We start from the raw sequence: 12,129 nt of genomic DNA, 5'->3' as shown, positions 1-12,129 counted from the left end.
GTTCTGGGTCTCGGTTTCCCCATCTGTTACAAGATGAAGTGTCAAGGAGCCCTCTTCCAGCATACCATGCCTCTGTTTATTTATGTATGTCCCCTTGGTGAGTTCATCTATTCTTCCTGTTTGTCATTATGTGTGTGGAGGGGTGGTGTTGCTGCCTCTGTCCCTCTCTGGGGCTGGATCAGTCTTATAGTCAAGAGGGAGGCTGGGCTCTGGGACTCCTATTCAGGTCCAGGCCCCTGTCTCCCCACGCTACCTCTCCTCCTTGCTGCTGGCCAGTAAGGGTGTTTCCATGGGGAAGAGTGCATTAAAAAGGCCCTACTCTTTAATTAATTCTGTATGCCTGTCATGTTCTGACCCATGGTGTTTCAAATACACATGGAATAAACTTGAGTCTTATCATACACTGCTTCCTCTTTTCATTAAAATTTTAATAAGCATGTATTAATACAGTACCTTAACAATGGTACCACTCTAGGACAATGTGCTCAGGAATCATTATGTGTCATGGACGTCCCACCTCCCAGCCCCACCTCCATTCCCAGCTACTGCGTACGACTGTGGTGTGAGGTGGGTCCAGGTTGACCACTTGGAGAGAATTCACACAGCCTCATCTAGACTCAGGCCATGGGCTTTCTGGCAGGGGGTCATGCGCAGGAGCAGCAGGGGAGGGACCTGACGGAGAGGACTGTACAAAATCCTGTGCCTCCACGCGTGCCCCAAAAAAGTCCAAAAAGGAAATTAAGGGGGAAGCCAAGTCTCTTATTATTTCTTGAAAAAGTTGGGTAAGGGAGGAGGGGAAGGCCTATAGTAGTTAACTGGAAAGGAATGAAAGGACTTTTCAGTGCGAAACAGCTTGTTGGTCTGGGAAGTGTGAGATTAGGCAGGTTGGTGTTTGCAGCGCTGACTGGGGAAGGGCACGGTGAGGTCAAACTGGGGGCAGCCTGGAGCATCTCAGGAGTCATTCCTGTGCCAGGCTCCAGAGCCCTAAAAGATTCAATGCCATTACTATATGTGTGAGAGGCAAGTCAGCCCCTGTCAGAACTTCCACAGTGCGGAGATAGTCCACAGCTAGGGACGCTGTGTCTGTATGTCCAAGGTCAGTGCTATGTCTCTGTGTACCAGGCTCAGTCCCACATCAAGTGCCTTCTTTCCTGTGTGGGGTAAGCCATCTTTTCCTGTGCGTTGGGTTGAGTCAGTCTCTTGTGCCCGTTGGTCTGTGTCTCTTGTGTGTCTGGATGGGGCCAGTCCGTCTGTCCTGCCTCAGCTCCCACTCCCACTACACCCCTCAGCCAGGTCCCAGTGTGCTGATGGTGGTGTAGCTCAGCCTGGACAGTGAGGCGATGGAGGGGGTGGGAGGATCCTCGTCCGGTAGAGGTCTGGGGCGAGCTCGCGGAGGCCGAGGACAGCAGCGGGCGCAGGTGTCGAGGCAGGCCTGGCGAAAGCGACGGTGCATGAAGCAGTAGACCAGGGGGTTGACACAGGCAGAGGCGTAGCTTAGCAAGTGGATGAAGGAGATGGGCGCACCCGAAAGGGCGCGATGTGCACCGGGGCCGTCGAAGGCGCGCCACGTGTTGGCGCTGTACACTGGCAACCAACACAGGAAAAAAAGCACAACGATCACCAGTAACATCCGCACCACGCGCTTCTTAGCTAACAGCTTGGCTTGGGCCGGCCGGCTGCCGGATCCTGGCCCAGGCGTGGGGCCGGTCAGCGCGGACAGCTCCAGTACAGGCCGGGAGCGCGGAAGCTGCACGTAACAGCCATCGCCGTCCTCATCAGCCAGCCGGGTCTCCGACCCGCAACGCCCGTTCGGGTGGGCAGGACCTGAGCACAGACAGTGGGCGGTGAGAACAGAAGGCTGAGTTCTCCAAATCCCCAGCGGTCTCCCCCCAACCCCCTCATTGCCAGTCTCTCTTCCTACTCACACACCTTTCCGCCCCACCCACTTTATGTCCCGCCTCTTCCCAAAGTCCCGCCCCTCCTGGATTTCACCCACCTCGTCCGGTCCCACCGGGCAGTCCTCCTTGACTTCCGACCCGGCTCTGGCTCTCGCTGTCACTGTCACCGTCAAAGCGAAGCCCTAAGTAGAGCTCGCGGGAGATAAGCCCGTAGGCCACCGCCATAACCACCCCGGGCACGAAAAACAAGAGCAGGAACAGCAGTACCGACCTAGAGACAGAGCACAGAGCAATCGCGCGGGTCTCCGTCCAGCTACAATCACAGATGGAGGAAGACGCAAGGGCTGATGTCTAGGGCTGGTGGCCAGGCCCCGGAGGTAGAAGTAGGATTTGGGTACGTGGCCGGGGAGGGTTAGAGAACAGGGGAGAAGCCCCGAATGGGAATCCCAGGGTGGTGGGAGAGGGAATTGTAGTGATAATTGTTAGAGCAGCTGGAGGGAGATTCTGGGTAATGCTCGTGAGTATCTGATGGAGATGGAGAAGGGAATTCCCAGGAATGGGTCATAGGGACCCTCACCAGGTTTGGCGAACTCGCGCACTGGGCCACCGATGCATGCATTGCAGCACACGAGGTCCCGCTGGCTGCACGGCAGTGTACACTGGGTAGGGCACCATGAGCAGTCCGGACAGCATCCACGTGGCTACGATCACTCGAGCCGCGTGTGAGCGCGTCTGCCACACACGCGCCTGCAGTGGTCGGCAGATGGCGCTGTACCGCTCCAGGGCGATGGCCACGAGGCTTAGGGTGGACACGCTCACAGACACGCCTAGCAAGGGAAGAGGAAGGGGTCACCTAGGAAACTTGTACTACACACTCACCAGTGTGACTTCCATACCCGCTGACGGAGAAAGACCCCCTACATCCGGCAAGGACTTTAGAAGAGAAGAGGGGTAAGGGAGGCAGGTAGGTTGTTCACCTACCCATGAAGTAGGAAACCGCCTTGCAGACGACTGTGCCAAAGATAAATGTGCCCATGAGATTGGGCAGGAGGGTGAAGGGCATGCAAGCCACGGCCAGCAGGAGGTCGCTGACTGCCAGTGAGAGCAGGAAGGCGTTGGTGACGGTCCTCAGACGGCGGCTGAGTCCCAGGACCACGATGATGAGCACATTTCCTCCGACACTCATCAGAAAGATCACAGCGTAGAGGGTGACCCTAATGGCCAGCTCCAATTCTGGATAGGAAAAAGGGGAGGTGTCAGTAGGAGTCCTGGCCCCCACTCAGCCGGCTATCCAATTTCACTTATCCCCAGTCCTCCAACCCCCACTACCCAGCCAGATCCCCTGCTTTCCAAATCCCCGCCCCCGCCCCCAACCCCGAGGACCCACTCAGTAAATGGTGAACTTGAATCCTTTACCCTTCTAACCCCTGGAGGCCTAGTTAAAGTGGCCTAACTCTACTCTTCCTTAAGAAAGCCTGTCCCTTCTCAAGCTTTGTTCCAAATCCTTCCTTCTCTTTGCAGTCAAACTTCTTGAAAAGATTATTTCCATCTTTTCATTCACCCTTCAATCTGTTACAATCCAGTGACCTGTTCCCCCATTACTGTTTGGACACTTCTCAAGGTTACTGAGCTTTAACTGCTAAATCCAAAGGTCTCTCCTCAGCTTATTCTACTTGACCTCCAGGCAGCATTCGACCCAGTTGACCACCCGCTATCTTTTGAAATGCAGGTCCGAGCATGTCATTATTGTCTTAAAAAACAACAATGCCAACAAAACAAACAAACAAAAAGACCCTTCACCTACTCTCACCTGTCTGCAACCCTTTAGCTTGTCATCCAGATTCTCCCAGAACTGCCCTCTTCCTCCTCCCACTTCCTCCCTGCAATGCACCCAACTTAAGTCACCGGATGACTCAGTTTCTGGAAGGCAGCATGTGCACTCATGATTCTCTCCTTTGCTCATGTCGGTTTCTCAGCCTAAAATGCTCTTTCACTGCCCCCCCCCACTATTAATACCTCCCCCCCCATTAATGACTTTCAATAACAAACTTGTTTTCTGTTATCTGGTAAATTCCTATTCACCATTGTCTTTCAAGACTCAGACAGACTGCCCCCTCCTCTGTTAGGCCTTTCTGGACACCTTATTTGGAGCTAATCTCCCCTTCCTCTGACCATGCATGTTCCCTACACATCTGTTAGAACCGTTTTTACTTTCTGCCTTATATTTTAATTATCTATAAACATTCATTCTCACTCCACAAGCATTTACAGAGGACTCCCTTTATACCAGGCCCTGGGGACAAAGAGGACATGGCAAAGGCCCTGTGAGCTCTCAGATGAGAGCTCACAGTCTAGAGGGAAACTCAGATGTATAAACAGATAATTGTCACATGGTGTGATAAGGAGTGAGGCTGAGGAATACACAGAGTGCTCTGCGAGCTCACAGGAGGGACATGTAGTGTTGCTGGGCTAGACAAAGGGCTGACACCATTCATTTTTGTCATTGCCTATTGGGAGAAGGATTCATCATTGGGCTTCCATATCACAGCCAAGCAAACCCAGACAAAATTGAATAGAATTAAATTAAACTGGACCCAGTCACCCATGGCCTCAGCATGAGGGAGACTGGAGTTTGGAGGGAGAGAGGGCAGGGACAGAGCTTGCCAAGTTGCGGGGAGGGAAGGGCCCAGAGCTGCAGGGCCCTTTTTCATAGCCCCATACATTGGCTGACTTTGGCCAGAGCTCCCAAATTAAACTGTTTTCCCATAACAGTAGTTTGTACTTATTCAGAAGTTGTTGTAGACTTCGAGTAAGTGCTACTTACAAGAGATCCCCTAACTGAACTCAGCAGTGATATTACTTGTTCAGAGCACCCAGTAAGTTAGGAGCCGATTCAGAATAGAAGCCAGTCTCTAGATCTCTAAAATGCTTTGCCTTCTACTGCTTCCTCCCTTCTCTGTCATTCATGATGCTGTCCCCCTCTATACTCTACCATGGCATTTCTCACTGTATTATTCTGTTCATTTTCTATCTCCACCACTAGACTATGAGCTCTTGAGCACAAGGGCAATGCCCATCATGTTCTCCAGCATGTCCCTAGCATTTGGCATAATGTCCCCTGCACAGGAGCTGTTAACACCTGCTTGCTGATGAATCTTAAATGGATCTCTGTCACTCTCCACATAAATGCACCTGCTCTGTCCCTCCTCATCCATCTTTCACCTCTGTGCTTCTAAAGCTCCAGCATGCACTCTCCTAGCTGCCCATGTTAGAGGATTTTGTTGGTGGAGGGGAGGGGGCAAATGACAGGCTGTGATTTTGGATGTGTTACTTTTACTATTATATACAAACCACCTGTGTCTCATTTAGAAGCTGGGCCCCTCTCTGCAGGGAAGGCTTATGGAAGGTTTATGTGTGACAATTTGAGGTGTGTGTGTGTGTGTGTGTGTGTGTGTGTGTGTGTGTGTGTACGGGGAAATAAAGAACTTTGGGAGGGGGATCTCTGTCAGAGATCCTTGGACCCAGAAAAATAGAGCAGGTGGTCTATCTTGTATTCTATGTCTCCTCCCAGTCCATTGCCTCTCTCCGCCTGTGTGTGTGTGTGTGTGTGTGTGTGTGTGTGTGTACGGGGAAATAAAGAACTTTGGGAGGGGGATCTCTGTCAGAGATCCTTGGACCCAGAAAAATAGAGCAGGTGGTCTATCTTGTATTCTATGTCTCCTCCCAGTCCATTGCCTCTCTCCGCCTCTCTCCCCCTACCCCTTAATCTCTCTAGTTCTATCTTCTCTAACACCTCCTCCTCTGTCCTCTGAATGTTTCTCTTCAACTAGTTTTTTTTTTTTGGCCGTGCCGCGGGGCTTGAAGGATCTTAGTTCCCGACCAGGGATCGAACCCGGGCCCTGGCAGTGATGGCGCTGAGTCCTAACCACTGGACCACCAGGGAAGTCCCTCTCTTCAACTAGTTCTTGATTCAACAACCACACCTCAAGTTTGTACGGCACTCTAAACTGTGAAAAGCACATTTCTCATTCATTCATCTGGCTAATGGATCTCGTGTGTATCCTTGAACTTGGCTAATTGTGTTGTAGCTGAAAGATGGGGCTAGGTCCTCTGTATGAAGTTCCCAATCTGTGTGGGGACCTCTGAAAACTAGAGGACAAAGTCCCAGTAAAAATGACCAGCAACTGTACAATGCTTTGCTGTTTAACTGGGCACTTCCAGCTGTTACTTTATTTCCAGCCATCACCATCTCTCTAAGTCTTTGCTGTTGAACAGTTAGGAGATGTGAAAAGGCTAAGTAAAAGCAATCTTAGAGCTAGGGATCTTGGGAAAGGCAGGGAAGGATAAATAGGTGGAGCACAGGGGACTTTTAGGGCAGTGAAACTATTCTATATGGTACCGTAATGGTGCATAAATGTCATTATACATTTCTGAAAACCCATAGAACATACAACACAAAGAGTGAACCCTAATGTAAACTATGGATTTAGTTAATAATGTATCAATATTGGCTCATCAATTGTAACAAATGTACTACACTAATGCAGGATGTTAAGAACAGGGGAAACTCTGTGTGTGTGTGTGTGTGTGTGTGTGTATGCATCCATGTATGTTTGTGTGGTGGCATATGAATGACCACAGTGGCTTCAGGGGTGGCAGAATGGGAGATGCACCTCCTGGGGTACAGCCACTAGTGCCTTGACGGTCTATCTGTGGGCATCCTTCTGCTGGTGACGAGAGGAGAGCAGAAATCAGACCGGGGACTCAGAAGACTGGGACAGTTCAGTTCTGCTTCTGGGGTCTAGAGGATCTGCATGTGTTCTGTCCAGATGATGGCAGAGAAGTGTGGGTACAAAAATCCAGATGACATGACATGAAACAAAAACAGGCTTTTCTAAGAAAGAATTCCACAGAACACTGAAGCTGCTGATGTGCCTCAAATCCTGCCATTCACTGGTGTTTTGGATCTGGTCACCCATCACTCAGGCATCAAAGTAGTACCCATGCCTCTGTGGTGAGCATGGATAGCATCTAGCTGATTGTGGGTAACAGCTGGGTGATGGGGCATCCACATGTTAATGGATTCTAATTGAAGGGGCAGAAATAATATGCAGGGTGTGTAGGTAGGTAAGATCAGAGTGAGCACTGGGTAATACTTTAGTCTTGGAGCTGATATCTGGGTGGGTGAGAGTAACACATACTTCTGTAGGCAATATCTGGAGAAGGGTAAGAGCTACGTGTCTATAGGTAATATCTGATTGAGTGTGGGTTGCCTGTAAGTTTAGGTAATATCTGAGTAAGTGTTGTAACGTTTGAATGAGCCAGGGTTTGCAGATAACATCTCATTTTGTAAGTAACATCTTCAGGAAGCATGGGTTACATTCAGAGGTCTGTATGTGAATGGGGGAATATCCAGCTGATGGTGATCATAGCTGACTGAGCAGTAGTAAAATATGCAAGTATATGTGGGCAATAGTTAAGTGAGTGTGAATATGAGATATTAACAGATTAAGATGTTAAGCTTATTGAGTAAAATAACTGAGCGCCTGAGCGAACATAGGTAGTATTTGAGTCTTTGCGGGTAATATCTGAATATGTAAGAGTAATATCTATGACTTTATGGGTAATATCTGGAGAAGGGTTACTTAAGTGAGCATGGGTAATATTTGATTGTATGGGATAATAATAAAACAAAAGCGAGTGTGTTTGATGGATGAGTAATATCTGAACGACAGTGGGCAATATTAAAGTGAGTGTGGGTGACATCTGCTTTTCTGTGGGTAGCATCTGAGTCAACATGGGTAACATTCAAGTCTATGTGGATTATATCAGAATAATGTGAGTAACATCCATATCTCTGTCGGTAACACTGGAGTGAGCCTGGGTAAGACGCGTCTGTCGGGGTAACAGCTGAGTGAGTGTGGCTAACAGAGCCTCTGTGGGTAGCTTCTGACTGCCAGGTGTCACATCCAAATGTGTGTGGGCAGCAACGTCTAGATGACCTGTGCTCTGAATCACTTCACATTCTGCTTTCTCAAGGTCCCTTACTCTATTAGCTAGCCTGCTATCTTCTGCACTTCAACCTTCCTCTCTCGGCCCATTCCCCATCAACATTTTAAAAATGGCCTTATCTCTACAACACATACACACTCAAAAGACAAACTATGCATGAGCTCGCTCACACACACACACACACACACACACACGCACACACACACACACACCCTTCCTCAACCCCATGTTATCCTCCTCAGCCCCATGTTATTTCTAGCACTATCCTGTTTTCTCTTTGTCTCTCTCTCTCTCCCTACCAAACTTCTGGAAAGTTTTATCTACACACCTTGGTTCACTTCTTATAACCCCTCCCCCATGGCCCAAACTTTTACCAACTGTAGCCACCCCCTAACACCCACAGCTCCTCCTAAGCCTTCCTTGTTATTGAATTGGAAGGATGCTATTATGACCATATCTGACTTATATGGGTAGCATTTCACATCACTTCTCCCACTCTGCTTGAAACTTTCTTTTTTCCTTGCCTTCTTGTCTCTCTGATGGTCTCATCTAGATCTACTTCATGGACTCTCCTTCCTCTGCTAGGCTTTTAAAAATTGGTCTTCCCATGCAGATGGTCAAGAGACACATGAAAAGATGCTCAACATCACTAATTATTAGAGAAATGCAAATCAAAACTACAATGAGGTATCACCTCACACCTGTTAGAATGGGCATCATCAGAGAATCTACAAACAACAAATGCTGGAGAGGGTGTGGAGCAAAGGGAACCCCTTACACTGTTGGTGGGAATGTAAATTGAGACAGCCACTATGGAGAACAGTATAGAGGTTCCTTAAAAAACTAAAAATAGAACTAACCATATGACCCAGCAATCCCACTCCTGGGCATATACCCAGAGAAAACCATAATTCAAAAAGACACATGCACCCCAATGTTCATTGCAGCACTATTTACAATAGCCAGGACATGGAAGCAACCTAAATGTCCATCGACAGATGAATGGATAAAGAAGATGTGGTACATATATACAATGGAATATTACTCAGCCATAAAAAGGAACAAAACTGGGTCATTTGTAGAGACGTGGATGGACCTAGAGACTGTCATACGGAGTGAAGTAAGTCAGAAAGAGAAAAACAAGTATCATATATCAATGTGGAATCTAGAAAAATGGTACAGATGAACCAGTTTGCAAGGCAGAAACAGAGACACAGGATGTAGAGAACAAATGTATGGACACGAAAGGGGGAAAGCGGGGCTGGGTGGTGGTGGGATGAACTGGGAGCTTGGGATTGACATATATATGCTAATATGTATAAAAGATAACTAATAAGAACCTGCTGTATAAAAATAAATAGATAAATAAATTTTTTTTAAAAATTGGTCTTCCTCAGGGTCCTGTCCCAGGATCTCTTTTTTTTTTTTTCCCATCTGACACAATCTCTGTATGATTTAATCTATTCTCATGGCTTCCTTTACCACCTCTAGACAAACACCTTTCAAGTTTGTATTTCTAGCTCATACCTCTCCCCTATGTTCCAGACCCTTGGATTCAACAATTTACTGGGTAACTCCACCTGGATATTTTACCAGCATTTAAACTCAGTGGGTTCCAAATTGAATGTATAATCTCCTTCAAACCTGTTTCTGTTTCTTTGTTATCCTTCTCATTATACAGCACCAACATCCATCCAATTGTCTAAGCCAGAAACCTAGATGTCATCCCTTGACCTCTTTCTCCCTCTCCATTTCTAATAAATCATCAAGTTCTGTTGATTTCACTTCCAGAAGTGCCTGTCAAATCCACCCAGTTCTCTCCATCCCCATTGCCAGTAGCTTAGTCTACGCCAGCATCATCTTTCATCAGAACCAATGTAATATAATAGCCTTCTAAAGGATGCTCCTCTCTCCATTGGATTGTCCTCCAATCCATCCTCTTTAATACAGAACTAATCCTGGCAGTACTACTGAACCTTTCAGTAGTTTCCATTGCCCTCAGGATAAAATCCATACTCCTTAGACAAGGTCCATAAAGCTCTCTGGAAACCCTTTAGGCTGGTCTCCGTCTTGAGTGTTCATTATTCCTCTCTTATGGTACATGTCTCAGGCACACAGAAACTATGACACACTGAACGAAAGGGCCATGGACTTAAACTCTGGCTGTTTACACATACTGGTCCTCTGCTTGAGATGCTTTTTGCTTTTTCTGCCCCTTCACTTGGCTGGCTTTCCCTCAGCTTTTTCATTTTTATTTCAATTCAGCCTTCACCTCCTCAGGAGGCCAACACTGATTCCTAAGCCTAGGCTAGATAGAGGTGCTCCTCTTCTCTGTTCCCACAAATCTCTCAAGGCACTTCCCACTCTGTATGGCAATTCTCTGCTTACTTGTCCTCCCCCACTGAACTGTGAGCTCCATGAAGTAGGAGCTGTGTCAGTTTTGTTCTACTCCTGTCGTTAGTGCTTAGCACAATCTCTGGCTCCATAAATATTTGTTGAGTGAAAGAATCTGGGTGTAACAATGAGAGAGTGTGTGACAACTGGTCTGAGAATGCATGCAATATTTTATGGGGGTAAATAAATACTTGAATTGCAATTTATTCCCATTTTCCCTTCTAGAGCTTGGAATAATTTCCTTGTGCTTAACACTGTTCCCTCTCCTGGAATCCCACTTCTTCCTTTTCTGCCTACTGAACTCCAACTTCAAGGTTCCCTCTGTGAAGTTTTCAGACCCCATCTCCTTTGGGTGCCCAGAGTTTGGTCCCTCTTGTGGGAATTCCAATGCTGACCGTGATTTTCCCATTGGTTTTTGTCTCCCGCTTGCACTGGAGATGACAGTCCAGACTGGGTCTAGTTCAGCCCTGTGTACCCGGCACCTAGCCCAGAGACTATAATAGCAGGTGTCCAGTAACCATCTAAGGAAAGAAAAGGTATAGGGAGGGGAAAAATAAGACTTGAGCTGGGTCGTTGAGAAAATGTGGATGTTGGCTGATGGGAGGAATGCAAGTCACTTTGGGGACTGGGTGGGTGGAAGCAGTCTGGTGGTGAGGGGGAGAAGGTGGCACAGAGGGGTGGGATGATGAATGGGGCAGCCAGGCTCTAGGAGGCTGAAACCTAAGGAGAGGCAGGTTGGAGAGGGGGCTTGGAAGGGACCTGGAGACATTACCTGGAGACAGCGAAAGAGGGAGGGTATAGGCCCTTGAGAAAAACCCCAACATGGGAGGCAAAGGGGATCTGAGGAAATGGAGACAGGCAGCTCTAGAGAGCAGCCCCTCAGTCCAATGTCCAGCCTAATTCAGGTTAGAGGATCTCTTTTGGGAAGGCAGGGGGTTGGGTGGGGGACACAGGAGATTATAACGCTAACTTCCCATTCGGGTCTTCCAGAGTGCCCCTTCCCCAGCCAGGCCTCTTTTCCCCAGTCTTGCCTTCCTTCCTTTCTTTCCTTCCCCACTGTGGCTCCGTGAACTGGCTGCAAGAGGAAAGGAGAGACCTGGGAGGATTGGCCAGAGGAGGTCCTTGTCTTCCCACCGTCTCTGTCTAGGAGGCGGCTGTGTGTTGGGGGCGACCAGGAGCTCTGGGGGTGCTCAGGGGACCAGGGTGTGAAGGGGCTCTGACCAGGTAGTGTGAAGCTGCAATGGAGTTTTATGAGCTGTGGGGGACACATGCGTCGGGGGAGCTGTTTGGGGACAGACGGAGTACTATGAAGGGATAGCGTGGGCGTTTGGGGAAGCAGTGGGGGGCCTTTGTGAGTGTTGCGGGGTGCAGTGAGAAGGAGCTCGTGGACGGGGCTCAGGGAGGCACCCACCTCGTGTCCCGGCTCCGCGGATGCGCGGGGGCTCACAGCTGAGGTTGCCGGTGCCGCTGCCGTTGAGGAGGGGGCCCCCCGGGCGGCACAGGGAAGCCGCCGGCCCGGGTCCGTATCCCGGCACGCTCCGGTTCGGCTTCAGCAGCTCCATGGCCCCGGCCCATCTGCCGCCCCCTGCGCTCGGCCGGGCCGGCTCCCCGCAGCGGCTCCACCTGCTCCAGCGGAGATTCCGGCTGAGGCTCCCGCCCCGCCTGGTTCCCGCCCCCAACCCCGGCCCCCGCCCCTCCGCTCCTCCTCTCCTCCTCTCCTCGCCCCGCCTCGGCTCGCCTCCCTCCCAGGCTCGGGTCCGCCTCTGTCCTGCCAGGTGACTCTCCGCCCCCCTCTCCTGCTCCGGACTTACCCGTCCTCCCCCCC

At 49.5% G+C, this 12,129-nt stretch overlaps 1 protein-coding gene across 2 annotated transcripts; it reads right to left on the bottom strand.

The window, feature by feature from the left end:
* Positions 1-469: 469 nt before the first annotated feature.
* CCKBR (cholecystokinin B receptor) lies at positions 470-11,923 on the bottom strand. 2 transcript variants are annotated; one of them, XM_024119124.3, is made up of 5 exons: positions 11,716-11,923; positions 2,880-3,131; positions 2,476-2,725; positions 1,997-2,211; positions 470-1,824 (listed from the first exon to the last, which is right to left on the bottom strand). In XM_024119124.3, exons 1-5 carry the CDS (start codon positions 11,864-11,866, stop codon positions 1,286-1,288), a joined length of 1,407 nt encoding a protein of 468 aa, XP_023974892.1. In that variant the 5' UTR covers positions 11,867-11,923; the 3' UTR covers positions 470-1,285. The 2 variants fall into 2 exon arrangements, with proteins under 2 accessions (XP_023974892.1, XP_023974893.1); XM_024119125.3 differs by having other exon boundaries at positions 471-1,824; positions 1,997-2,169.
* Positions 11,924-12,129: the final 206 nt, after the last annotated feature.

Source organism: Physeter macrocephalus, chromosome 16 (assembly GCF_002837175.3).
Source record: "Physeter macrocephalus isolate SW-GA chromosome 16, ASM283717v5, whole genome shotgun sequence".
Taxonomy (NCBI): domain Eukaryota; kingdom Metazoa; phylum Chordata; class Mammalia; order Artiodactyla; family Physeteridae; genus Physeter; species Physeter macrocephalus.
This window is presented reverse-complemented; position numbering and strand designations above follow the sequence as displayed.